We start from the raw sequence: 24,865 nt of genomic DNA on the forward strand, positions 1-24,865 counted from the left end.
GTTGTCTGTTCTCTGCCCCCCCCTATTTTTTATCTATATTGAAATGTAATCGGCATATAACATGGTATTAGTTTCAGGTGTACACCTTAATGATTTGATATTTATGTTGCTGAATGGTGATCACATTAAGTCTGCTTAGCATCCATTACCACGCATAGTTACAAATTTCTTTTTGTTGTGATGACGACTTTTAAGGTCCACTCTCCTAGCAACTTTCAAATACACAGTACTATTAGTCATGGTCATCATGCTGGGCATCACATCCCCAGGGCCCGTTATGTTCTTTGTTCCTAATGCCGAGAGTCAGGTCACTGTTTAAGCAAATATTAATGTGCCAAGCGGGCGCTCCTTTCAGCATAGGTGTGTCTGGGAAGAAGCCAACCGCCTTGCTCGGAACGTCTAGGAGATGTTCAGTGTCTTGGCCAAGATCATTTACCTGTCATGAAGTCCTCTGCCATCTTTTATATTGCATTTCTCTATCCTAAAACCCAAGCAAATGAACTCAAACCTGTCCTCAAGTTGATAGAAATGAGTTTCTAGTTTTAAAAACTCGTGTGGAAAAAAAGAAAAAAACCCTCACATGTGGTCTATTAATCTTGTCATTCATTCATTTTGTTATGAATATGATACCTCCTCTAATCTTGGAAATATTCCATGCAAGGAAAACACACAGCGGCAGTTACATTTAACGTTTCTAATAGTCTTCCCTAAGTGCTTCTCCATAATAGAAATTTTACTAACTACACAGTTTTTCAGAAAGATGTGTTAAGTTCTAGGTTCACAGAGATGAGTAAGATAGAGTCTCTGAATGTGAGGAATGCTCAACCTAGAGATGGTTTTAAAAATAAAAAAAAGCCCAGGGGCATCTGGGTGGTGCGGTCAGATAAGCGTCTGACTTGATCTCGGCTCAGGTCGTGATCTCAGGGTCAGGAGATCGGCGAGCTCCATGCTCAGCCAGGAGTCTGCTGGAGATTCTCTGTCTCCCTCTGCCCCTCCCCCTGCTTGTGCTCTCCTCTTCAACTCTCCAATAAATAAGTTAATCTTAAAAAAAAAAAAAAAGTTCATTCTTAGAGCCTGAAAGACTTGTTTCTTACAAAATTTTGGACAAGTTCTTTAACCTTCCCGTGCCTCAGTTTCCCCATCTGTAAAGTGGGGAAATCATGATACTGTCTCAGTATTGTTGTGGAGACTACACAGATTGATCCATGCCAGGTGGGGAGATTGGCACATAGTAGGCGCTCAGTAAATGCTGGAGATCATTACAGTTGATGTGGTTTCGTTGCCACGAGTCACTTCCAGGCACACGGGGGCCTGTGGCTGTCCGTTCCTTCCCCTCCTTCACCCAACATGCCAGCTGAAGGGAGGCTTTAGGAAATATGAAATACTTCTGCCGAAACAGAAAAAAATATGTGCTCCCTTTCTGAGCCTCGGTGTCTTTGTGAGATGGAGCTCACAGCGAGCGCCACACGGGGGCCTGGGAGCCTGCGGTGGGCTGGAGCCTCGGGCCCAGGAGCCTGGATCTGGCAGAGAGCTGCCCACAAAGGCCGTTGCTAGCTTTCCTAGTAGCAGTCGTCTAACGTCCCTCGAGCCCGGGTCTCTTTGCCCAGTGAGATGGTTATAGTCACAACAATGCGGCAGTTTCTTTACCCTCCATCTCTGGGGACACGATGGTCTGAATCGGGTCCCCATGGTCATCTCGGGAGTTTCTAAAAAGTCTTATTATGTAAGACTTAATTTTCTTATGCATTAGAAAAATTGTATTCATTCTGGGTTGAGATAAAATTTCCACTTATACCCAGAAATCTAAGCCATCAACAGTTAAACATCCTTCTCTGGACCACATGCCATGTTGGGGATCAGAGCTGAGGGTAGAAACTGGATGGGTCTCCCCTTCTAACTGAACATCTCTCTGGATTTGGAGAGCCTTTAAAACCCCCTGATGTCTGGGTCCCATCCCCGAGATTCTGAGGCTGTAGGTCAAGGATGGGACCCCAAAGGCCACAGATGATGCTGAGTGTGGCTGAGTGTGGGAGGCCCTGGGTCCAGTGGCCATCTGGGGTCATCTCCTGGTTTTCGCTTTCGTTTGTGCCCCGTACCCTTTGCTCATCCTTCAGTCACCCCTGCTGTGAGTCTACCTGTTCTTGGCTAGGGAGGAACACCAAGGAATCAGGCTGGGTCCTTCCCAGTCCCCGAGGCTAGTTTGGGGCTGATCTGCTGTGTGATCTTGGACAAGTTGCTTTCCCACTCTAGGACTCTGTTTCCTCTGTACAGTGGGGAGGGTGAGCGTGCTCTGGTGTCCGGTCCAGGCTACTAGTGTGTGGTTTCCTCCCCTCCTGGGGACGGCACGGTCCTGCTGGAAATTCTCTCCCAAGCAGAAAGCAGTACTGCCATCTCCTCTGTCCCTTAGTCCACTCCTGCTTCAGAGAGGCTCCACATCTTTGTGTAAACCATTTCTGTGGTATTTTTAACTTCTTGATGGAAAAATGATGGACTGAAAATATTTTAAAATCCAGAGCATTCTACCCGTTGCCTGTCACAGCTCAGCTCTGAGTCCCTTGGGCTCACATTTGCCACAGAGCCAGGCCTTGCATTCATGCTCTTGCTTCGATGCTTGACCTCCTGCTGCTGGGGGTGGAGGGCCGGTTTCTGCAGAAATAATGCTCTCGGGGGGGTGGGGGTGCTCATGTGTGCCCGAACCATGTCCCTTCTTGGGCCAAGCCTACCAAACCCACCCAGGCAAATGAGAACTTCTTTAAATATTTTTTATTGCAAAAAGGTGAGTAGGAGAACATTAAAATGTTAACAATGCTTATATCTGGTGATGTGTCCTTGTGTTTTTTTTCTCCTGTGTGTGAATATATGTTATGGTGTATAGTATAATACTCAATAAATAATGATATAAATATGTTTCTTTAGGGACTTTGGATCAGACCACATGAGCCTTTCTTTGTCTTGTGTTTTTCATACATTATGTCCTCAGTGTTTTTCTAATTTATTTATTTATTTTAAAGATTTTATTTGCGAGAGAGAGAGAGAGAGAGAATGTGAGCAGGAGGAGGGGTAGAGGGAGAGGGAGAGAGGGAGTCTTAAGCAGGCTCCACTCTGAGTGTGGAGCCCTATGTGAGGCTCAATCTCAGGACCCTGAGATCATGACCTGAGCCGAAACCAAGAGTGGGACACTCGACTGACTGCGCTACCCAGGCAACCCTTTTCTAATATATTTTTAAAGACTATTGCAACATATGGGTATATCCTCATTTATATGACTAATCCCTTGGGGTTGACTACTTGGTTATTTCTAACGTAAAGCTCTCTTAAATAACATGGCAATGAGCTCTTCTCTGCTTCTGAGGCCTGTCAGACGGGACTTCAGGGTCAGTGGATCATTAATAGTGAGTCTTCTTCCCCACAGAATCCAGGAGCCCTCCAGCTGAGAGCGAGGCGTCGTCTTCCACGCAGGTGAGCTCGTGTTCTCGTAAGGGGTCAGGGTAGCAGCACCCGGGCGTGGGGACTGTGGGCTGGCACCAGACCAAATTTGGTTCAGATCCCAGCTCTGGCACTTACTGGAGCTGTGGCCGTGGACGTTACTGTCGTCTTCAAGCCTCTGTAAAACGGGGTGAGGGCAGTTCCGTCGTCCCGGATCTGTTGTGGCCAGGGTGGTGCATGCAAGTGGCCTGCAGAACCCCTGGGTCTCGTGGCTTCTGTCTCACCTCCGGACTGGTGGACACCACTGAGGGCCTTGCTTGCGACTCCGATTCAGTTCATCCGAGCCCTTCCTCTGTGCGCTCCTGGTGTCTTAATTTTCTGGAAAGAGGATTACCTCCGAAGCTGCTTAACAAATCTTGGGGTAATCCAGTTTCCCATCCAACTGCATGTCCTCCTGTGGTCCTCAATCCCCTAAAGGCCATCTGAGCTGCGAGGCTCAGCGCCTCCTGGAGCTAGGCGGCCCGGGGAGGGAGCCCGGGGCCTTGCTCCTTACCCATATCCGCAGGGCTGTCCGGGCACCAGCAGAAGCGGCTCCCGGGGGAAGCCTATGTGGTGCATCCACATCGCTCCCACCCGAGCCAGGGGGTGGGGACGGATGCTCGCTGGGGGCTGGCCCAGCTCTGCTCTGCTCTGGGCTTGCACCTGCAGTCTTGTTCCATCCTGATGATAACGAGGTTCAGAGCCAGGATGGCTGTGCCTAGAAGGGAAGAAAGTGACACCCACAGGGGTTCCAAAATCTGCCCAAGGTCACAGAGCTAGTGAGTGTGGGCCCAGGATTCTAGTCTGTGGTTTTCCCAGGACATGGTGGTGCGTACGGCCTGGCGTGGGACCTGGGGGACAGCGCTGCATTTGCCTGTCTGTTGAGTATCTCCTCTGGGGACGGGCTGCGCCCCCGGCTCTTGGTGGAGAGGCAGACGGGAAGAAGTCCCACCTTGAGTAGGCAAGGTGTAGCACAACTAGTGTAAATAAGAGTGCAGATGCTGAGTGTGTCAGGTCAGAATGGAGAGGTCCCTGAGACAGAGGGCAGATGGTCTTGGAGGGGGTGCCTGAGCTGGGGCCCAAATGATGGTGGGATCTGCAGAAACCGGCTGACGGGGGACTCTCTCTTTTAGGCACTGACTACTAACAAGGACAATGAAAGTAGTCTCTCTAAAAATCCTGCAAATGCAACCAGCCTCCCAGGTAAGGACCGGGTATTTTTTCTGGTGGTCTAAGGGGCACAGAATGCTCCTCTGACTTGGAAATGTTGCCAGAAGGCCAGTCCGCAGAAGGAAAGGGGCAACGGCAGAAATGCTGAGGGAACCATAAGCAGAGCGGCGCTGACCAGTGAAACGTCCCTCAGTTGGCCCAGAATACGAATACATGGCCACAGACAACGTTACTGGAGTCTGAAATGGAAAACGTGTTGAGGGAAGCCTTTCTTTTGGGTGCCCTTGACTCCAGGGCTCTGCTTCCCTATTACCTGCGAGACCAGGAGAGCTTACCAACATCTGCACCAGGAAGAGTCACGGGTCTGCCCTACGTGCGGGCCTCCTGGGGTCTGGACTCTGGAGCCTCAGCCCTGGGGCAGCCGCGTCTGACGGCTCTTGGCGTTCTGAGGAGGCCCTTGGCCTCTGCCCCCACGCAGGCCGTCCAGGCCCACATCCCGGGGGCAAGCCCTGCTAACTGCCTGGGGCTGGGGACTCAAGGCGAGTGAGCCCCTCCCCCGTCTCCGGGGCTGTGCTGTGCGGGGGCGGCGGGGGGGGGGGGCCCTCAGGCTCAGACAAAGAGGCCCGTGTAAGTTAACAGAGGGCTGGGAGACAGGCCAAACAGAGGCGGAGATAGAGCAAAGGGCAGCTTAGAGATAACAGAGGGCATGTCCAGTTGGGGGAATCACAGAAGGTTCTGTGGCCTTGAGTGGTGTGTGGGGGGAGGGGAGGCTAGGGTGCTGGCTCCAGGGCTGCGGTGGGGGAGGGGCCCTCGCAGGATGAGCTCATCTAGCCCCATCTCTGTAAAAGGCTGTCTGTGGGCTGATGACTCCCAAATTCAGATCCTGCGTCTGGTAACCCAGTCAACTATCCAATGGCCTGGATGACGTGTCCACTTGGTGTGAGGCTCACTTGAAATCTCAAACTTAGGTCTGAAACAGACCCTCGATGCCACCTCCCCTTGCCGGCCCAAATCTGTTCTTCTCCATCCTCCTCATCTTTTTTTTTTTTCTTTTAAAGATTTTATTTTATTTTATTTTATTTATTTATTTATTTTTTTTTTTAAAGATTTTATTTATTTATTTGACAGAGAGAGACACAGTGAGAGAGGGAACACAAGCAGGGGGAGTGGGAGAGGGAGAAGCAGGCTTCCCGCCGAGCAGGGAGCCCGACGCGGGGCTCGATCCCAGGACCCTGGGATCATGACCTGAGCCGAAGGCAGATGCTTAATGGCTGAGCCACCCAGGTGCACCCCCCCCCTTTTTTTTAAAGATTTTATTTATTTATTTGACAGAAAGAGACACAGTGAGAGAGGGAACACAAGCAGGGGGTATTTTATTTTTAAAGATTTTATTTATTTATTTGAGAGAGAGAATGAGAGCACATGAGGGGGGGAGGGTCAGAGGGAGAAGCAGACTCCCCGCCGAGCAGGGAGCCCGATGTGGGACTCTATCCTGTGACTCCAGGATCATGACCTGAGCCAAAGGCAGTCGCTTAACCAACTGAGCCACCCAGGCTCCCTAAAGATTTTATTTATTCATTTGAGACACAGAGACAGAGAGAGAGAGAGAGAGCATGAGCAGGGAGAGAGGCAGTGGGAGAGGGAGCAGCAGGCTTCCTGCTGAGCAGGGAGCCCGATGCGGGACTTGATCCCAGGACCCCAGGATCATGACCTGAGCCGAAGGCAGATGCTTAACCATCTGAGCCACCCGGGCGCCCCTCCATCCTCCTCATCTTGGTAACTGGCACACATTTGCTGGGTTGCTCAAGCTGGAGGGGGGTTGGAGGTAGGCATGCTCCCTCTTCTACCCCCGTCTGTGTCCAGTCCCTTAGCGGAGACACATCCAGGAGCTGCCCCTCTCACCACCGCCAGCACCTCGGCCCTCCGCCACTGCCTCTCCCCTGCTCTGTGGGACTTGAGGAGCTGCCTGCTGGTCTCCCGGCTTTCACTGTTAGCCCCCAACAGACTCTTTTCCGACCAGCAGCCAGAGTGACTCTGAGATCACACGTCCAATCTCTGGTCTCTGTGGGGCCAGGCCCCCATCCTTAGACCTCACCTCCCCTATTCTCCCTGTCACTCACTCTGCCCTCCTTGCTCTTCAGCACATGCCCGCCTCAGGGCCTTTGCACATACTGCTTTGTTCTGCCTGCATGCTCTTCCTCCAGCCTCCATTAGGTCAGCTTCTTTACACATCCAGGTCTCTGCTCAGATGCCCCCTTGTCAGGGAACCTGTCCCAGCCACCCTGTCTGATGGAGCTCCCCTGCTGTCACTCTGTTCGTCCTCTGATTTTCACGGTCACTACTGAGGTCATATTACACATTCATTTGTTTGTCTTTCCCGTGATTAGAATGTAAGATCCAGGGGCTCCTGGGCAGCTCCGTCGGTTGAGTGTCTGACTCTTGGTCTCAGCTCAGGTCTTGGTCTCAGGGTCAGGAGGTCAAGCTCCACATTGGGCTCCATGCTGCTTGGGGACCAAGTGGAGGGACAGATAAGACATGATACCCCATTGGAGAAAACTTTGTTTATTTTTATTTTTAAAAGATTTTATTTATTTGACAGAGAGAGACACAGTGAGAGAAGGAACACAAGCAGGGGGAGTGGGAGAGGGAGAAGCAGGCTTCCCGCTGAGCAGGGAGCCCGATGCGGGGCTCGATCCCAGGACCCCGGGATCATGACCTGAGCCGAAGGCAGATGCTTAACAACTGAGCCCCCCAGGCGCCCTGAAAACTTGATTTAACCCGAGTTCCTGACATTGTCCTCAGTGGGGCTGCCATTGGTGACATCCTGGGAGCCTTCGGTGTCTTGCACCCCCTGTGCCTTGTGGGGACAGGCTGAATCCCATAGGAAGGCCGCGCTGAGTGGGTGTCTGTGTCCGGCCACAGGAGCTTGGAAGCTCGGAGCGGCTCCAGGTGGTGGGGTCCTGGGGTCAGATTTGCTGGGGCCGGGACGCTGGCCAGGCCTTCGCGCGGCCCGCTGGTTCGCAGAGCATTTCCTCCTCTAGGACGGAGGTTCCTTTGCGGCTTTGGACTGTACCAGCTGAGTGGTTTCTCTCCCTCTTCCTGCTCCTGTTTCTCCTCGTCTTCCTTCTCCTAGTGCAAGACTCTTCTTCGGTGCCGCTGCCCGCCTTCCTGGTGGCCGGAGGAAGCCTGGCCTTTGGGACACTCCTGTGCATCGGCGTCGTCCTGAGGTGAGCGGGGCTGGGGCGGCCGGGGGGCACCCTCCTCCTCCTCGGGCTGATTTGGGGTATATTAGAGGAGGAACTGACGAGATTGGATGACACATTAGATGAGGAGAAGGAAAGGGGGTGAGTCAGGGTGCCCCTCAAGTCTCCAGCCTCGGCAGCTGGGTGGATGGCGGGGTCAGTCCCGCGGAGACTGGGGGGCGACGGGGGGCAGTGATTCTGCTTGGGGGCGTGGAGTTTGAGGTGCCTGTGAGAAGCCTGGGCGGACATGTTTGGTAGACGGTTCGGATCACTGCCGGTGAGTAGGGGGGACGCGGATGAGGCTGTGACAGTCCCTGTGGAATTCAGAGGTTGAAAACTTGTGTGGACGCGGAGGGACCGGGAAGCCTGCTTGATAGAAGCGGAGGGGGTGGCGTCTGTCAGACACCGAGGACGCCCCTCAGGCTCGGGGGCTGCCGTGTAATATGACCTTGCTTGTCCTCTAAGAGCCACACACTGACGTGGTTGTAGGGCCGCGTGAGAAACGCCACGGAAGTCTGTGAACAGGCAAGTCCGAGGTGCCTGGCCAGACCCCCTTGGGAATATCCCGTAGCTCAAAACGAGCGGACCTAGAGGGTCACCTGTCAGTGCTCTGTCCAGGCCTGTCCTCCAGCGCCGGTGATTGGCACCATGCCCGCGTTGCTCCATCTCTCTCTCTCTCTCTCCTGTTGGCCGTTGGTTTTGTCCCTGTTCCCAAGCTTGCAGGGACGTCAGCCAGCGGTGCTCCTCCCACGGGGGCAGTAAAGAACACACCCGGAGCTCACGACTGCAGTGCAGGACCTTGCGGTTTTGCACGTGCCGAAGACCTAAAGGAGGTCAGGCCAGGCCCTGGCGCAGATGGCGGCCCTCGACGGAGCGAGTACGAGCGCAGGAGGAACCTCAGTCTGTCCCTCCTTCTTCTCCCTCATGTGTGGCTTTCCGGGGTTCTCGCGGTGACTGTGAGCGGTGTCTGGGGAGGAAGGGGTAGAGAGACTCCCCCACTCGTGGGATCCCCACAGAGACTCTGAGCCAGCTTTGCCACCAAGGTGGTGTGGGTTGGAAGATGACCGAGGTGACATCTCAAACGGTGGTCAGGGTTGTGTCCACTCTGATTCCCCAGTGAAGAGGCGAGCAGGGTGTGCAGGAGACGAGGCTCCGAGTGTGTGGAGGTCACTCCGTGGAGGGGCTGAGAGCTCACTGTCTTGTGGGGACCAGAGAGGGGCCGTGCCAACGTGCTGCGTTCTTCCTCCTGCCTTCCGAGGGACCCACCGCAGACCCGACAGAGTCCCTGGCAGGGTTTCCACTGGGCAGATGAGGAGTCAGGAGCTGGGAGGCTTGGGGTAACGGGGTAACGACAGCTGGTGCTGAGAAAGCCGACTCCAGCCCAAAGCTCTTGCTCTTGGGATAGGGCCTTACGGGTCCGTTTGTCAAATTCTTTAGTTTTGCAAATGAGGAAACAGCTCTGAGAGGTGAGATGACTTGCCCAAGGATGCAAGCTTGTTACTAGCAGAGCCAGGACTAGAACCCGTGGCCCCAGAGCCCCTGCCCACCAGGCTGGCCTGCTGTCGGCTAGCAGGTGGGCCCAGTGGCCTTGTCAACACGCTGCGCCATCTCGGCGTGCTGTGGGGCCGCTGGTGGAGAAGTGTTAGGTTGGGACTGACCACCCCGTTCCTCATGAACCTTGTTTGCTAATCTGCGGATGGTGCGTGGACACGGGCTGCTTGCTACGCAGCCGGTGCCCTGGAGACGCGGACGGGGCGAGGGCCCTGTGTGGACGCTCGTCAGCGGTTTGTCTCCCAGCCTGGCGAGGTTCTGTTTTCTCTCGTGTTAAGCAAATGTATTTGGGAACAGGCCAGTTATTTCAAATGATGTCCCCAAAGCCCACATGTGGAGAAAGGTGTATAAACTTGGGGAAGCTGGGAATTTGGGGGAGCCGTGGCAGCCGCCGGCAGGTGGAACGCACAGCCGGCCGACGCACAGCCTGCCCGCCCGTCATACCGTGTTTTTCTGGGTAGTACATTTATTGTGCGTCTTAAGCAAAGCATAGTATCTCCTAAAATTTTCCCACCATTAGTGACAATTAAAAAACATTTAAATGTGCCTTTGGAAACAGGTGTGGCAGCTTCTGAAGCAGGTGTTCTCACTCGGGCCGGTTCCCCCAGCCCACACCCCGCCGCGCTCCTCCTGCAGCTCACGCCTCGAGGCGCGGGACACAGGATTTTCAAAGCTGAGAGTTACTTTTCTGCATATTTTTCGGGAATGGAGTGGCGTTTGAGTGAGGACTTCCTGTTTTAGGCATGCCTGCTTAAATCATCGTGAATCAACTCTGCGTCTCATTCCAATTGTTTAAAACCACTGAAAACACGGGGCGCCCCTGGTGGCCACGGGAGTGGCTGTGTCCGTGGACTTCTCACTAGGGCTTGGTTTCTCCATGTCACTTGTTTAAAAGAGTGACAGTTGTTCTAAATGTTTCTAAAATTTTGTTTTAGCTGCAGAGCCTTTTCTTTAAGTAAAACGTCACGAAGCACAAATACGTACAGCAGACAGAAGGCAGGGGCTGAGGTGTATGAGGCCGGGCAGCAAGGCCCCACCCTCTCTAGCCCCTGGCCCTCCCGGACCCCCACTCAGGCCAGAGCAGCGCCCGCTGTGGACTCCCCGAGCCCAGCTGCTTCCGAAGTCGCTTTGAGCTTAGTGATTTTTAGGAAGCGTCTCATTCAAAGTATTTCTTTTTTTTTTTTTTTTAAGATTTTATTTATTTGTTTGACAGAGAGAGACACAGTGAGAGAGGGAACACAAGCAGGGGGAGTGGGAGAGGGAGAAGCAGGCTTCCCGTGGAACAGGGAGCCTGATGTGGGGCTCGATCCCAGGACCCCGGGATCATGACCTGAGCCGAAGGCAGACGCTTAACAACTAAGCCACCCAGGCGCCCCAACTCAAAGTATCTCAAAAGAAGAAAAGCTCGTCTTTCTCAGTTACTCATCCAGTTACCTGCTTTGTAAAAAGGAGGTCAGATTCTGCTTTCCGTGTGGGTTAACTAATGTCGATAGACTGAAATTGTGATATATGCTTATTTGCTACATAGTGACAACTAGAAAGGAGAAAAAAATCATACATTATCCAGACAGCCGCTGTTAATTTTTAAAACGTAAATGTGACCAAACTCCAGCAAACAGGAAACTCAGGTCCTGTGCAGCTCCACGAGCATGCACAAAGTGAGCACACCCTTGCAACCCGCGTCCAGATCGAGACGTGTTCGTTTGGGTGAGCTTCCCGAGGCTCTTTCCTTGGCCCAGTTTCTTGTTTTTATGTCGCCGTGATGACTCTGCATCTACAACTGAGTCCTGCCTTTTACCTTTAGCATCAGCTATAACATAAGCATGCTTCCGCCTCATTTCGCTTCTCTGTAGCGCTCACTTACCTCGGCTGCAGGCGCCGCCAGGCTGGTCTGCCCAGGCTCATGCACCAGCCTCAGCTGCGGGGGCTTAGCTGGTTTTGCTCTTACGGACAACACTGTGTGGAACGGCCTTGTGCAGGAAGCTTTTCCCGCAGCTCTGCAGTTTCCTTAGGGTGTATTCCCAGAAGTGAAATTCCTGGGTCAGAGGGTCTGAGTACGTGGAAACCCCGAGTGTCCTGACTGCCCCCCGTTGTGTCCGGAGGGAGGTGGCTCCCCTGAGGGCCCGGCGCCGTGGCGGGAGCCCCTGCTGCGCTGGGTGCCCGTCGTGGCGAGGGGGGACCTGCAGTCACGCCCCGCACACTGTTTCTTCCACTGGGATCACAGGCTCGATGCCAGTGGCGGATGTGGAGCCAGCTGTCCGTGATTTATCGTCACCAGGACAGGAGTAGCCTGTTGATATAAAAAGAAACCCAAGGAAAACCCCAGACCTTGCTTTTGACCTTGGTTTCCCTCCTCCCTCCAAGCCCTTCCTGGAGCGGCTGATGTGAGGTGGGCCCGAGGGAGGCACGTGGCCCCACCCTGGGGTCGGTGGGCGACGGTGGGGAACCGGGGCAGGGTCCAGGGGCCCCGACGCGGCTCTGGAGATGACTATCCCCGGCTCACGTCTCTGGCTGGCCGAGTGACTTTTCTTGGTTCCTGAGCCCTGGCTGTGGGCCCAGCGCCGAGCAGGCGAGGGGAGCTGCGATCAGAGAGATGTCTATCTCCTTCCTGTTTGGCGTCCCCTTCCTGCCAGATGAGTCACTTGTACCCGCGTGGTACCCACGGCAGGGTCTGTGAGGACCCGCCAAGGTGCCGGGGGGTTGGAAGCAAGAGGAGGGGCAGGGCTGTTGTGGGAGTGGGCAGCCCTGACCCGCTGCCAGTTACCTGCCCCCGCCCGCCTTTGCCTGACCCAGAGGCGGGAGGCCCCTTTTCCTTCCACACGGAGAGAACACCCTGTTTTTTAGGTAAATGGGTTTGGGACCCATGATGTGTACCTGTGGGCAGCCTCTGGAACAGGACCAATTAAGTCCCTAGTGCCATAAAGGGATGCTCATGGCCACAGAGGCCTCAGTTTCCCCATTTGTCAACGGGACCAACAATACGTACCTGCCCCCCCGAGTGTTTTTGAAATAGTATCGCGTAACCCCTGGTGATGGAATGGATGGTTTTCCCCGTTTTGAGCAGAGAGCTGCCCTTCTTCACTCGGGCTTGTCACAGGGGGAGCTAAGCACCTGTGTGGTTTGTCTTTGTCCCTGTGAAGGTTCAAGAAGACGTGGAAGCTGCACACGCGGAAGGAAGGCAAGGCGAGCGTACACCCGCCGTACTCGCTGGGACAGCTGGTCCCCGAGAGGCCCAAGCCCACCCCGGTTTTGGTGCCCCTCATCTCCCCGCCGGTGTCCCCCAGCAGCCTCGGGTCGGACAGCACCTCGAGGCACAGCCGACCGGATGCCAGGGGCCCACAGAGCCCTTACGACATCAGCAACAGAGACTACTTCTTCCCCAGATAGCGGCGGGCGGGCTGCCAGGCCTCCGAGCCTCGTGAGTGACGAAGCACAAACTGGCTCATCTCAGGTGCCGGGGCCTCACGGAAGGTGCTTCACGTCCCGAAACAGGGCTGCTGCCTCTGTCCAGAAGGAAGAGGTGCTGAGTCTTGGAACTGCCCTTTCCCAAGTGCCTAGGGGGTCGACCCCCGGAGGAGGCAGGCCACCATCGTGCTGAACACTCAGGTGGACGAGCTGCCGGCCTCCCACGCAGCCAGACTCCTCTGCGCCAGGCGGGACGGACTTCCAGCCGAGACTCCCCGGGCACCTCCTGGCCTGCCGAGCAGCTCCGCCTTCCAGCCTCAGTTCTTGGACCCTGCGTGCCTTGGCAATTCAGCCTTTCCAGGCCTGAGGATGGGAGAAGCACCTGCCTTTCTCCCCCACACCTGAAAATAGCACAGCGGGTCGCCTAGTATCTCAGGGCCTGGTGGTTTGAAATGGAATTGTAATTAGTTCCTCATTAGCATTTTGCTAAATGTGAATGGCGATCCCAGGCACTTGCTGAATCCAGAGCAGGTGCGCTGGCTCGACTTCCCTCTTTGGATCCCAGGACTTCAGGAGGAGAGAAGCAGAGAAGAGAGGGGACGGTCGTGGGGAGACAGGCCTCCGTGTCCTCCCCAGGGGTGGCACTGCCCGGGGACCCGGCCTCTGGAAGCCAGCTTCCCTGTCTCCCCACCCTGCTCCCCCACGAGGAGGCCTGGCAGGGGCTTCTGCCGGGGGGTGGGGGTCGCAACTGCTGTTCTTCTACCTTGTTTTCAGCTGAGCCTGAGAAACAAGGGAAGGTTATGTGAAAAGACAAAGAACCCGGCAAGAATGTATTTTAACTTGTTTTTCTTAAAAAAAACCCCCAAAACTGCTGTTTTATCTTTGAGGGTGGGAGGGCCAGTATTCGCTGAGTGTCAGTATATGAGTAACTTGGGGGAAAAGCACAATAACCTTGTTTAGCACAAAATTGAGTCAAGTGAAAAAGGAGGAGAAAAGATAATTTTCCTTTTAGAGCAGAGAGTCTGGTTTCATTCTACATCTTGTTTTTGTCTTAAAAAGTGAGAACATAGTCTGTCTCCTTTAACCTGGGGAAAGCAGCTGCTTACCCCGCCAGGCTGGGGCAGCGGAGAGGGTGTCCGGCCCCCACCCCCGAGCCCTTGGTTGTGGGAGGGGGCTCCCTACAGAGTCCCCCACCGCGGGGTCTTCTTAGTTCCTCGATTTGATTCAGCCCAGCTAGGATCAGAGCACCCGCTGACTGTGGCCACGTGGCCTCACCAGCGCCCTCGTGGCGAGTCCGGGCTTTGACAGTTCAGGGATGCGTGTGGTCACCCAAACGAGGGCCCTCGAGCAGCATGGGGTGGCCCAGAATGAAGCTGTGGTTACAGGCAGCCTCGTAACCACCGCTGAACATGTACCAGACCACAGACTTTTCTAGTAGCCTGCTTTTTTAGACAGACAACCACCAGCACCAGACAGGTGGTGAGAGGATGAAAATGACCGGTGTCCTTACCGGTCGCCAGGGTCAGGCTGCGCTGCCCGAGTCCGTAAATCTCAGGCCCTGCTGCTGTTCTAGGCAACCAGTCTTTGGTTGACCTAAGTTAGGCAGGTGGCTTTTGTTGTTGTTTTTCTCTAAAGTTTCTTGAGAACAGCAAAAATGCCATTAAAGGGAAATATGCAAAACGAGAATGTGCACGAGAAAGGTCTTTACCTCTTGGCAGGTTAGGTTTTACTGGAGCCGAGATGGTGGAAGATGGACGGGCAGATAGCAGGCAGCGCCTGGCTGCTGAGAGCCGCCAGCTTTGATCTCCCAACTGTTATTGCTTTCATTATTATTGTAATGAAACTGCCTTTTTTTTTTTTTTCCTGTATTGGAGAGGGTTTTTTCCCCTTTATGTCTATATAAGCTAGTGAAAATGAAGGAAGAGGGTTTTTCTGTGGGTTGCAGGCTGTGCCCTGTGAGCGCAGGTGCACCGCTAAGCTCTGTGCTCAAATCCGCGGGCCGTGAGCGCGCTCCTACCCGTGGTCACCGCCCCTGGGTCCGGCAGGGCACCTGTTGCCTGTCCTCCTCGGCAGATGTTACCCACCTGGCCTGCAGCACAGCCAGACCGAGAGGACAGCTCCTCCTGCTGGGTGGGAAAAGCTGGTTTTTCAGCTTTTCAGGGTCTAAATGTGCTCAGTAATTCTTGTAGCATTAATGAAAACTTTTTTGAAATGTCAAGGGGGTAGCATTGAATGGACCTACAAAGCCTTCGGTGACCCCGAGAGCTCTTTGTTCTGATGAGGTCTTGCCCTTGAGGCCTGTTTGCTGGTCTCTGGGCTCACAGAACCTCTGCCAGTTCCCTGCTATCCTGGGGGCGGGACACCTTGATAAGGGTTCGGGAGCCCACCTGGTGGTGAGCAGAGCCGTGTGGGGTAGGCTGGGCCTGGTCATGGTTTCCGGGCTTCCTGCAGAACGTTCAGGATCGTCTTGCCTCTTCAAAGGTACTGAAGGTTGACTCGCTTGGGGAAGAGTCTGTCCTCCAGTTTCAGGTGGAGTTGGTGAGAAATGGGTCTTCATCTGGAGAAGCAGGGGTCACGGGGGGCCTTCAGAGGCCACGCCGGCTTTCTCACGTGGCAGGTGGCAGCGGGGCTGTTGTTGGGAGGCAGGCCAGCTGGTTCGGCGTCTGTCCCCCACGTGTCCCCTGCGTCCCTCCAGCATCACGTCCTCCGTGTGGCCTGGTGGCAGAGCCGGGGAGTTTCTATGACAACCTTACTGATTATTAAAGAACGCTGTCGGTTTTATGAACATGTGCTCAGATGAAGGTCTGCTGTAGAAAGAGCACTGGAACAGCACGTAGCAAGGCTGTGAATTAGCAGAGACACCACGTTTGGATGGGGATCACACACCCGTTAAATACAATACCTCAGCTTTTTTGGAGAAAAATAGTTTTAATTTTTGTTTTTATTTTTTACCTAATTACCTGAAAGCAAATACCAAAGGCTGATGTCTGTATGTGGGGCAAAGGGTCAGTATAATGTTTTTCAGTATTTTTCTTTTTATCAGCTATTTTCCATTCGAAGCGAAAATTGTAAATGTTTGAAATAAATAATTTCTAAAAATGTGCTGGAGACGTAATTATGCTTTGGGCACCCGGGCCGTTTGGAGGAAAGACGTGCCCAATTCAAGAGGGAAGGATTGGAGAAACGTGGGCTTAAGACTAAGCAGGACCGTTTGGGGTGGGCCTCCCCCACGGCACGATTGAGTTACCTCTAGAAAGAGGTAGGTTCCAGAAACAATAGCAATTTCTCAAAAGACTTTAATTATGAAAATGTTTCCCAAAATGAGTCCTGGGGTTTCTGGAAGGGCGTGGGCACTTCTGCCACGTTTAGCATCACGGCCGGGGGGTGGGCGTGTGGGGAAGGAAGAGGACGGGCAGCTATTCATCAGGAGACTGTTTACTGAACAGGGGGTGTGAGCCACATCACAAAGGCGACCCTGCCCTCTTGAGCGGCAGCCTCAATCTGTCCCCTCTTGGAAAGGGTCTCTGGCAGGAAAACCTCGGGTCGCGGCCATCCGCGGCTTCCAAACAGAGGAGAGCCATCGTGTGGCTGCCTGCGGACTGGAGTTAGCAGGCGGCTCCAGGCTGGGGAGCCCAGAGATTCCGTACGTCAGACTGGAAGCCGGAGGCCCTGCCTGAGCCCCACGGGAGCCACGGCGCTGGCCTGCCGACCCCCCGTCTCCTCGAGGTCGGTCCCCGTCTTGCAGAAAGTGCCACAGGAAACAGATGTCTCCCTGGTGGCTGGGCTGTGTGGGCTGAGCAGGGGCACAGGAGTGGGCACCAGGACAGGAAATGGAAGGAGGAACCTCCCTCCGCACAGCGTTGCTGTCGGGCTGACATGGTCACGATGCTCTTTCCGCCAGAACCGGGAGAGCGGCGGGTGGTCCTCACAGGGGACGGCCGAGAGCACCCAGTTGCTGGGCCGGCCGCTGAGGAAAGCACTTTCTTTCCTCTTTGTCGAAGCAGAAGGAGACCAGGACTTTCTCCATGTCGGAGAGAAGTGCCGGCCAGAAGCAGGAAGCTTTCCGCCAAGCTTTTGGCCGCAGCCGGGCGGTGCTCGAGGGCAGCTGGGGCTCGGGGTGGCCCCGGGGCACGGTGGGGGCCGGGCCGGCCGGCTGTGGGGCCTGTGCACGCGTGGTGATGGCTGGTGACCTTGAGCCCTGCACTGGCCTTTAAATGCTGACCAATCCCTAGTGTCTTATGGAAGTCCCTGCTTGTCACTCACAACCAGACAAGACGACACCTTAGCCATGTCTTATTTCATACCAGTAGTTTTAGATGACAGTCCAAAACGTGGGTAAAATTAAGTTTTTCAGTAAAATCATGAGACGTTCATACTGTGGATGTGTGTAATACTCGGTTAAGGATGCTCTTCTAATTTAACTTCAAATTGCTTAATACGTCTGCCAGCGTTCACAAGTACTTTACTGCGAAACGGAAGCTTCGTTACGATTTTCTAAAGAACGGGACTCATCGGGAAGACAGTTGCACATTATTTTGGTTTTTAAGTTGAAGTGCTGTGCAATAGGGATTTTGAAATGTTGAATGTTGTAAGCGCGACACCCTGGAGTCTGTGGCCAGCAAGGGAAGAACGGAGAAGTGGGGGGCAGGCGGCAGCCTGCACACACCGGCCCGCAGGGCGCAAACCCACACCGGTGAGGAGCGGGGCTCAGCAGGGACTCCTGCTCAGTAGGTGTGACGTGGGCGCAGAAAGCTAAGTAACCCCCCAGATGGCTCCGAGGAAGGTGCTCCTGAACCCCAGGGGTGACCGTGGCCATTTCTGGGATGAGGTGGGTGCTGGGGGCGTCCCACATGAGGACGTGGCGTCCTTTGGCGGATCGTTTCCACGGACAGGTCTGAGGGTCAGGAGCAGCTCGGGCTCCGGCCGCGGACCTCTGACTCACGATGGCGGTGCCTCCGTGTTGAGGGTCCCTGTGCGGCAGACCACGAGGCTGGAGGCGGGGTTCCGAGACAACGCATGGTGTTAATCGGGAAACAAAATCTGTGCACGGCAAAGGCGGACACCACCAGCCCTGCTGGTCACCTGGAGTCCACGGCCGCTTTTTGGTAGAAAAGAGAAAGGGTCCGTTAAAATGAGCTGATAATAATAGCTACCGCTTGTGGACCCTCCACCACGTGCTTCACAAACAGGATGTTCTTTCTCATCTGAACGGCGCTGCGGGTAAGTGTTCTGGCCAGCTTACAGGTGAGGCGGCTGAGGTGGGGGCCGGGGTCCAAGACAGGCTGACCTAGGCCGTAAACCTGGTCTGCCTGACTCCAAGAGCAGTGCTGTCCTCCCCATGTGGCTCAGGCCCCCCGGCACTGGTGACCACCGGGATGGTCCTCTCCAGCCCCCTGCAGGCGGGGTCCTGGCCCACTCACCCCCAATTCCCCATTTGGTTTGTCACACCTGTCATGTGAGCGAGGGCTAAGAAGCCAAGCCTGGGGGAGTCGGGAGCCCACAAAGGCAGGTCCCCGAAGCAGCCAAACCCCAAAAGATGAGGTATAGAGGGGAGGGGCAGCAGCTAGGTCCTTACTCATAATGACCCTTGATCAGAAACCAAATCCAACCACTTCCCCCCAGTCTGTACCAGCTCTCTGAACTCTGAGTGGATGGTTTGATTTTCTCCTGCTGCTTCTTGGTATACACTTGGGTGAACTTCCTTGAAATGCTCCACGTGCGCATTATGCCCACTCTCTCTGGAAGGTAATGGCCACTATGCTGTGAATGCTGGTTCTCTTCGGATGGTGAGACTTTCACGGAAAGTGTCCTGAGCCATAGTGACCCAGGAGGGACCGGCCCCTTCCTCGGGATGCTGACCATCCACCAGAGTGTGGGAGCAAACACTCCCCAGGAGCGGATGGCCAGTGTGTGGTGGGGTTCAGTGGACGGGTCTGGGCGGAGAGTGGCTGCATGGGCTCAGGCTTGCCCAGGGCCGCTGGTGAGGGCTGGCGGCTGCCCTGTACACACACTGGGTTGAGCGATTTTGTGCTATTCTAAAAGCAAGGACGTCACTTTAGGAAGTCACTGAAGACGACATAGATAGATGACTTTCTGATGCATATTAAACATTTTTTCATGAGCATGTATGTTTTTACAATTAAAGAAAGCTTTTCACTAAACCCTGTGTTTTGGCATAGCTCAGCCGCACTGTGCTGTCTATGAAGACTGTTTCTTGAGAAGTATGAGAAGTAGGTGGGGACCAGAGGTTAAGCAAAGCTGACCGCGAGACAGCCAGTGGGAAGCTGCCCAGAGTCTTAGGTGAGTCTTTCCAAAGCCTTGACATTCTCCATTTAAAAAAATGCAAGGACTTTGGGGAGAATGTTTCACTTGCAAACATACCATTTAAAACAATCCAAAATGAATATAAACATGTCTCTTTCTTTTATTTATGTGACAGAGAGAGACACAGCGAGAGAGGGAACACAAGCAGGGGGAGCGGGAGAGGGAGAAGCAGGCTTCCCGCCGAGCAGGGAGCCCAACGCAGGGCTTGATCCCAGGATCCCAGGATCATGACCTGAGCCGAAGGCAGACGCTTAACGACTGAGCCACCCACGCGCCCCTGTTTTATTTTATGTTTTTAAAGGTTTTATTTATTTGAGAGAGAGAGCTTCAGACAGAGAGCATGAATGGGGGGGTAGAGGGAGGGGAAGGGAAGTGGACTCCCCGCCGAGCAGGGAGCCCGATATGGGGTTCGATCCCAGGACCCTGGGACCATGACCCGAGCAGAAGGCAGCCGCTTAACGACTGAGCCACCCAGGTGCCCCCCTTTTTAAAGATTTTATTCTTTTGAAGTAATTTCCACACCCAACAATGGGCTCGAACTCACAACTTGGAGATGGTGTTGCATGTATGACTGGCTGAGCCAGCCGGGTGCCCCTGAACAAGTCTTTCTTAACTATCATCAGTGTAAACCACGATTCCCACTTGTGGACAGCACTCTGGTCGATGCCTTGACAATCTAATTAGCTTTCACAGGCACACACTAATGCATCTTTCCCTCAATTAATCCGAACTAGTAATCCTGTTCATGAACATAAATCGGAGGGCAATCTGAATCATTAAAATAATACCCCGTAGAAGGCCTTTTAAGCCCGAATCAAGAAGATGCAGTGGCTCATACCCCAATGATTCACAACGTGGGGGAGGTCATTCTGATGCTCCTTGGGGATCTTGGAAGTAATAATCCACATGCTTCTGAGTGCGTCTCCTCGACAGCTGATAGCATGTGGATTATCAGGGCTTCAGACCACCCTGTTCTGGGGTGGACACTCCCACACCGGGGATAGGATGGGCCCTCAGACCCGGCATGGGTTTGTCCGGTGGTGGACGCCTTACCTCAACCCAATTCTACTTCCCCGGCCTGAGTCCATGGGGCTCACGTATGGGGAGAGAGCGCATTGGTCTCTGGATGTCTGAGACTGGCATTGTTTTTGGGGTTTTTTCCCCTGTGGTAAAAGACATGTAACAAAATTTTCCATTGAACCATTTTTTTAAAAAAAATATTTATTTGAGAGAGAATGAGAGAGAGCACATGAGAGCGGGGAGGGTCAGAGGGAGAAGCAGACTCCCTGCTGAGCAGGGAGCCCGATGCGGGACTCAATCCTGGGACTCCAGGATCATGACCTGAGCCGAGGGCAGTCGCTTAACCAACTGAGCCACCCAGGCGCCCCACTGAACCATTTTTTTAAAAGACTCTATTTATTTGAGAGAGAGAGAGGGAGGGAAAGAGAACAGGAGCAGGTGGGTGGGGAGAGGCAGACGGAGGGAGAAGCAGGCTCCCCGCTGAGCAGGGAGCCTGATGGGGGTGTGGGTGCTTGATCCCAGGACCACGAGATCACAGCCTGAGCCGAAAGCAGATGCTTAACTGACCGAGCCACCCAAGCGCCCCTCCACTGAACCATTTCTAAGTACAGTTCAGTGGTGTTAAGTATATTTACATTATTGTGTACACAACCTCTGGAACATTTCAGCTTGCAAAACCAAAACTCGGAGCCATTAAATAACTCCCCATTTCCCTGCTCTCCCCAGGCCCCGGTGCCCACCATTCTGTTTCTGTGAATTTGACTGGGTTTCTCATAGAAGTGGAATCTTACAATATTTGTCTTCTTGGGACTGGCTCATTTCACTCAACAGAACGTTGTCAAGCTTCATCCTCGCTGTCACAGGTGTCAGAATTTCCCTCCTTTGAGGCGGATACTCCCTTCTGTGTGGTCGGCACTCTGGCTTTCTCCGTCCGTCTGTCTGTGGGCACTTGGTTTGCTTCCAATTCTCGGCTATCGTGCTTTTTTTAAAACTTTATCTTTTTTTTTTAAAGATTTTATTTATTTATTTGACAGAGAGGGACAGCGAGAGAGGGAACATAAGCAGGGGGAGTGGGAGAGGGAGAAGCAGGCTTCCCACCGAGCAGGGAGCCCGTTGTGGGGCTCCATCCCAGGACGCCAGGATCATGACCTGAGCCGAAGGCAGACGCTTAACGACTGAGCCACCCAGGTGTCCCTTTAAAACTTTATCTTTCACTTAACTAAAACCAAGTGGCTAGTTTAACAACCTCATCCCACTGGTTTGTGTTCTTCACACGTGGGGATTCTACAGGGCTCCTGTCTTGCCGGGAACGAGCAGGAGGCTGTGGTCTGCACCCCAGCACGCACTCCGTGACGGACCCAGGACAAGGTCTTAGGCTCTTCCAAGTGTCCTGATCCGAAAATGAGGCTGCCGCTGGGCTCACAAGCTTAAGGAGGATTGAAGACATACTGTCCGGGAGCATTGGTTTAAGCAGCGCAGGTGGTGGTGAGGGTCTAGCCTCATTGCTCACACCTCGACCTTCCACAGGATCGGGATCAAACGACACACAAGAGCCGCTGAACCCTGGGATCTTACAAACGTGTGCGCCACCTGGACTCCGAAAACCGTTGCTCTGATTGCTGGGCGGGGCGGGGGGTGGGGGCTGGGGGTGTCGAACAGTCCTCGACGCAAATGTCCTTTTCTGTTACAGAGACGGGCAAACACGGCAGGCACTCGTACCACCTGGTGGCAACTTATGTAAATGTTTAATGGAAATTAAAAATTTGATCCTGACTCAGTATCCCACCTTCTAGAAGCTTCTAGAACCTCAAATGAATGTATTTGCATTTTTCTAAATAGTAGCTTCCATTGGTGGTGCTCAGCTGTGGCTGGGTATCAGAATCACCTGGTAGAAGTTTAAAAAATTATAGATTTCAAGCTTCACGACAGACTAGAGCATCAACTCCCACGGGTGGGACGGGGCGACTGTATGAATAACAAGGGAAAGAAAGCCGACTTTCAACGCAGGACGCAGGACGCACGCAGCTACCGAGGAAGGGCTGAGGACCAAGGAAACAGCTCTCTGCTCGAGAAGATGCCAAGGAACCGAGGGGGAAGCTTCCCAGGGCCACGTCCGACTGGGAAGAAGCCGCGTGAGACGAGCTCTGGTGGGTCCAGCGGTTCCGTCCCGCCTTGCGTGCGCAGTGGCCGCAGGAGAGCGGAAGCACCTACAAGGGGACGGGGTGCTCACCCGAGTCGGAGCGAGCACACTGGTTTTCTCGAAACAGCGTTTATTTGCAGTTACATCTCAGCGAGCATCTTCGGGGGGCGCGTGGGGTAGCTGGCTGCAGCCAGACATCCAGAAATTTTACACAACCTCTCGGATACAATTTACCAAAGCACTGCAGACGGGCGCTGGCATCCCATACACTCTTCAGATGGCTTCGAAAGTCAGACGTAGGTATTAGTTAACACGTTAAAGCCTCTAACAAAATAACTGAATGGTTAGGAACGTGACAAAATGATCTCAAGGATCTGCTGCCGGCATGCTCCCTAAAACACGATGGCACGACCCGCCGCCCAGGGGCCTGCACATCAGCCTTCCGCAGGAGAGGCCAGGTCTCAAGATGGCAACTGCCGCGCATCACTGCCCCCCGCCGTGGGCTGTACCAGAAACGCCCCGGGAACCCTCCCCGCCGCGCGCCTGCGTTCCCGGGCCATTCGCTCTGTCCCCGCCAGGTGGCAGCGACGCACCGTCTCGTCCTTCCTGCAGGGCCGGCGATCAAGGAGGGTGAAGTGAGGCCCAGCGTCTCCAAGTACAAGTTAATGGGGCACACGAATCGGAGACCAGAATAAAGAGTGATATTCTAGAGACCGAAGGCCAAAACAGTACGGATTATGGAACAGGAGAGAGCCGACCTCCGTGAGAAAGCGTCACAGTGGTTTTGCCAACTACTACAAGGGTGTGAGCGGGGAGACGAAACGCCGACGTCTTCGTTTTCCCCCAGACTGATGGAAAAATGAGGCATTACCTTTGACTGAAAAAGCACATTTTAATGGAACAGAAAGGCCACCCTTGCTCGAAGAATATCTCAGATGCTCAGTTCTTCTGAATCAAGTATGAACATTCACTCACAATGGCCATTAACAGGGTAAGAGCAGTGAAATAATCCAATTAACAAATTAGGACTATTTCCCCACCCGTCCCCCAAACTTTGCCCACCTCCCCATCCGACGGAAGAGGCCAATAAATGAATAACGACTGAGCAAAGAATAAAGGTTCTTTTTATAAATGCTTGAGAAAGTAATTCTGGATAGAAAGCAGGCATATCCGTATTTTCCTTTAAAAAAAATTTATTTATTTTAGAGAGAGCGAGCATGAATGGGGGAGGGGCAAAGGGAGAGGGAGGGAGGAACTCCAGCGGACTCCCCGCTGAGCTCGATCTCACCACCCTGAGAGCAGGACCTGAGCCGAAATTAAGAGTCTCCCGCAACCGACTAAGCCACCCAGGCGCCCCGCAGTATTTTCTTTTATTACACAGATTAACACTGCTCCACCCCTTATTCCTGCTTATTTAAATATACAACTCCCCCGGTTGAAATCCATCCTGACAGAAACCGCTATGGTAGCAAAGTAACTAGAAATGTCCTATAGGCCTGAAATGAAGCAACTACATAAATTCATCTAGTGAGCCGGGGCAGAGCATTTTTTAAAAAGGGGGGTACAGGAGGAGCACAGATGCAGGGAGCTCGAGGGCACCACACTCCAGGCGAGGGGGCACACATCTGCTGGAGGACGGTTCCTCTTCAGGAGGAACCCGAAAAGATTCTGGGAGACAGAGGGAACTGAAAAGAAAGGAGACTATGGGAAAATGTGTGTATTGAGACAGAATGGCAAAAAGCCCAAGCACTGGGAGCTCCGAGAGGAAAGGTGTCACAGGGGTTCAGATGAGCTGGCCCGGGAGGCCCCACAGGGAAGCCACTCGGGACGTCTCCGAGGCACCTGCCAGGCCCGTGTTCCCAGCACAGGGCGCCTGCTGCTGGTGAAGCCTCTGCCATTGTCGGCCGGCTCACCACCTTAGGAAGGGAAGAGCGGCTCAGCCCCCTTCCAGGCTACTACGTTCCTTCCTCCTACAGCCCCCTGCATAGTGTGAAGGAGCTGGACCATATACAAACTCCACATCTCCACTTTCAGCTGCACAAAGAACATGACATAACTGTCATGGAAAAACAGTGCAGAGAAAGCACGATACTGAGCATACGATGGAAGCTTAGTAAAGACCTAACGCATCAGGTCCGCTTTCCAGACGCTATTTCATGACACGTTCATCACGGCTGCTGGGCATGGGCCAAAAATCATCCAGTGTGCACAGAAAAATTTTGCAAAGCTTTTTAGCGTTGATTAAGGTTAGGATAACTGCTTATATTTTGTAGAATAAGTTTAAGTAAAAAATATTTCACTTCTAGAATGTTGAACTAAAAATAAGTTTAATAAATGAATTATTTGTATATGGAAGATAATAAATATTTGTTGAATGGAACTGGAACTACAGACGCTAAAAATTTGTAAAAATCTTGTACTAAAGATGTCACCCATGAACCAATGCACATTTAAAAAGCTCTATCGGTATTTAAAAAACAGACACTCTATTCATAAAATCGTTGAGATTCAATAAGAAAAGGTTCCTCTCACATTTTTTAAATCAAAG

The 24,865-nt window shown here is 53.4% G+C and overlaps 1 protein-coding gene across 1 annotated transcript in view; it reads left to right on the forward strand.

Annotated features, from left to right (window-relative positions):
- The window catches only part of IL6R (interleukin 6 receptor), a 41,335-nt gene extending 25,403 nt beyond the window's left edge, over positions 1–15,932 (forward strand). Inside the window, exons 9-12 of the mRNA XM_035009569.1 lie at positions 3,413–3,459; positions 4,599–4,668; positions 7,769–7,862; positions 12,569–15,932. Coding sequence (XP_034865460.1) covers positions 3,413–3,459; positions 4,599–4,668; positions 7,769–7,862; positions 12,569–12,815 — 458 coding nt within the window. The 3' untranslated portion in view covers positions 12,816–15,932. The remainder of the gene's footprint in view (positions 1–3,412; positions 3,460–4,598; positions 4,669–7,768; positions 7,863–12,568) is intronic.
- Positions 15,933–24,865: the final 8,933 nt, after the last annotated feature.

Source organism: Mirounga leonina, unplaced genomic scaffold (assembly GCF_011800145.1).
Source record: "Mirounga leonina isolate KUSES-001 unplaced genomic scaffold, KU_Mleo_1.0 Mir_154, whole genome shotgun sequence".
NCBI classification, from domain to species: Eukaryota; Metazoa; Chordata; class Mammalia; order Carnivora; family Phocidae; genus Mirounga; species Mirounga leonina.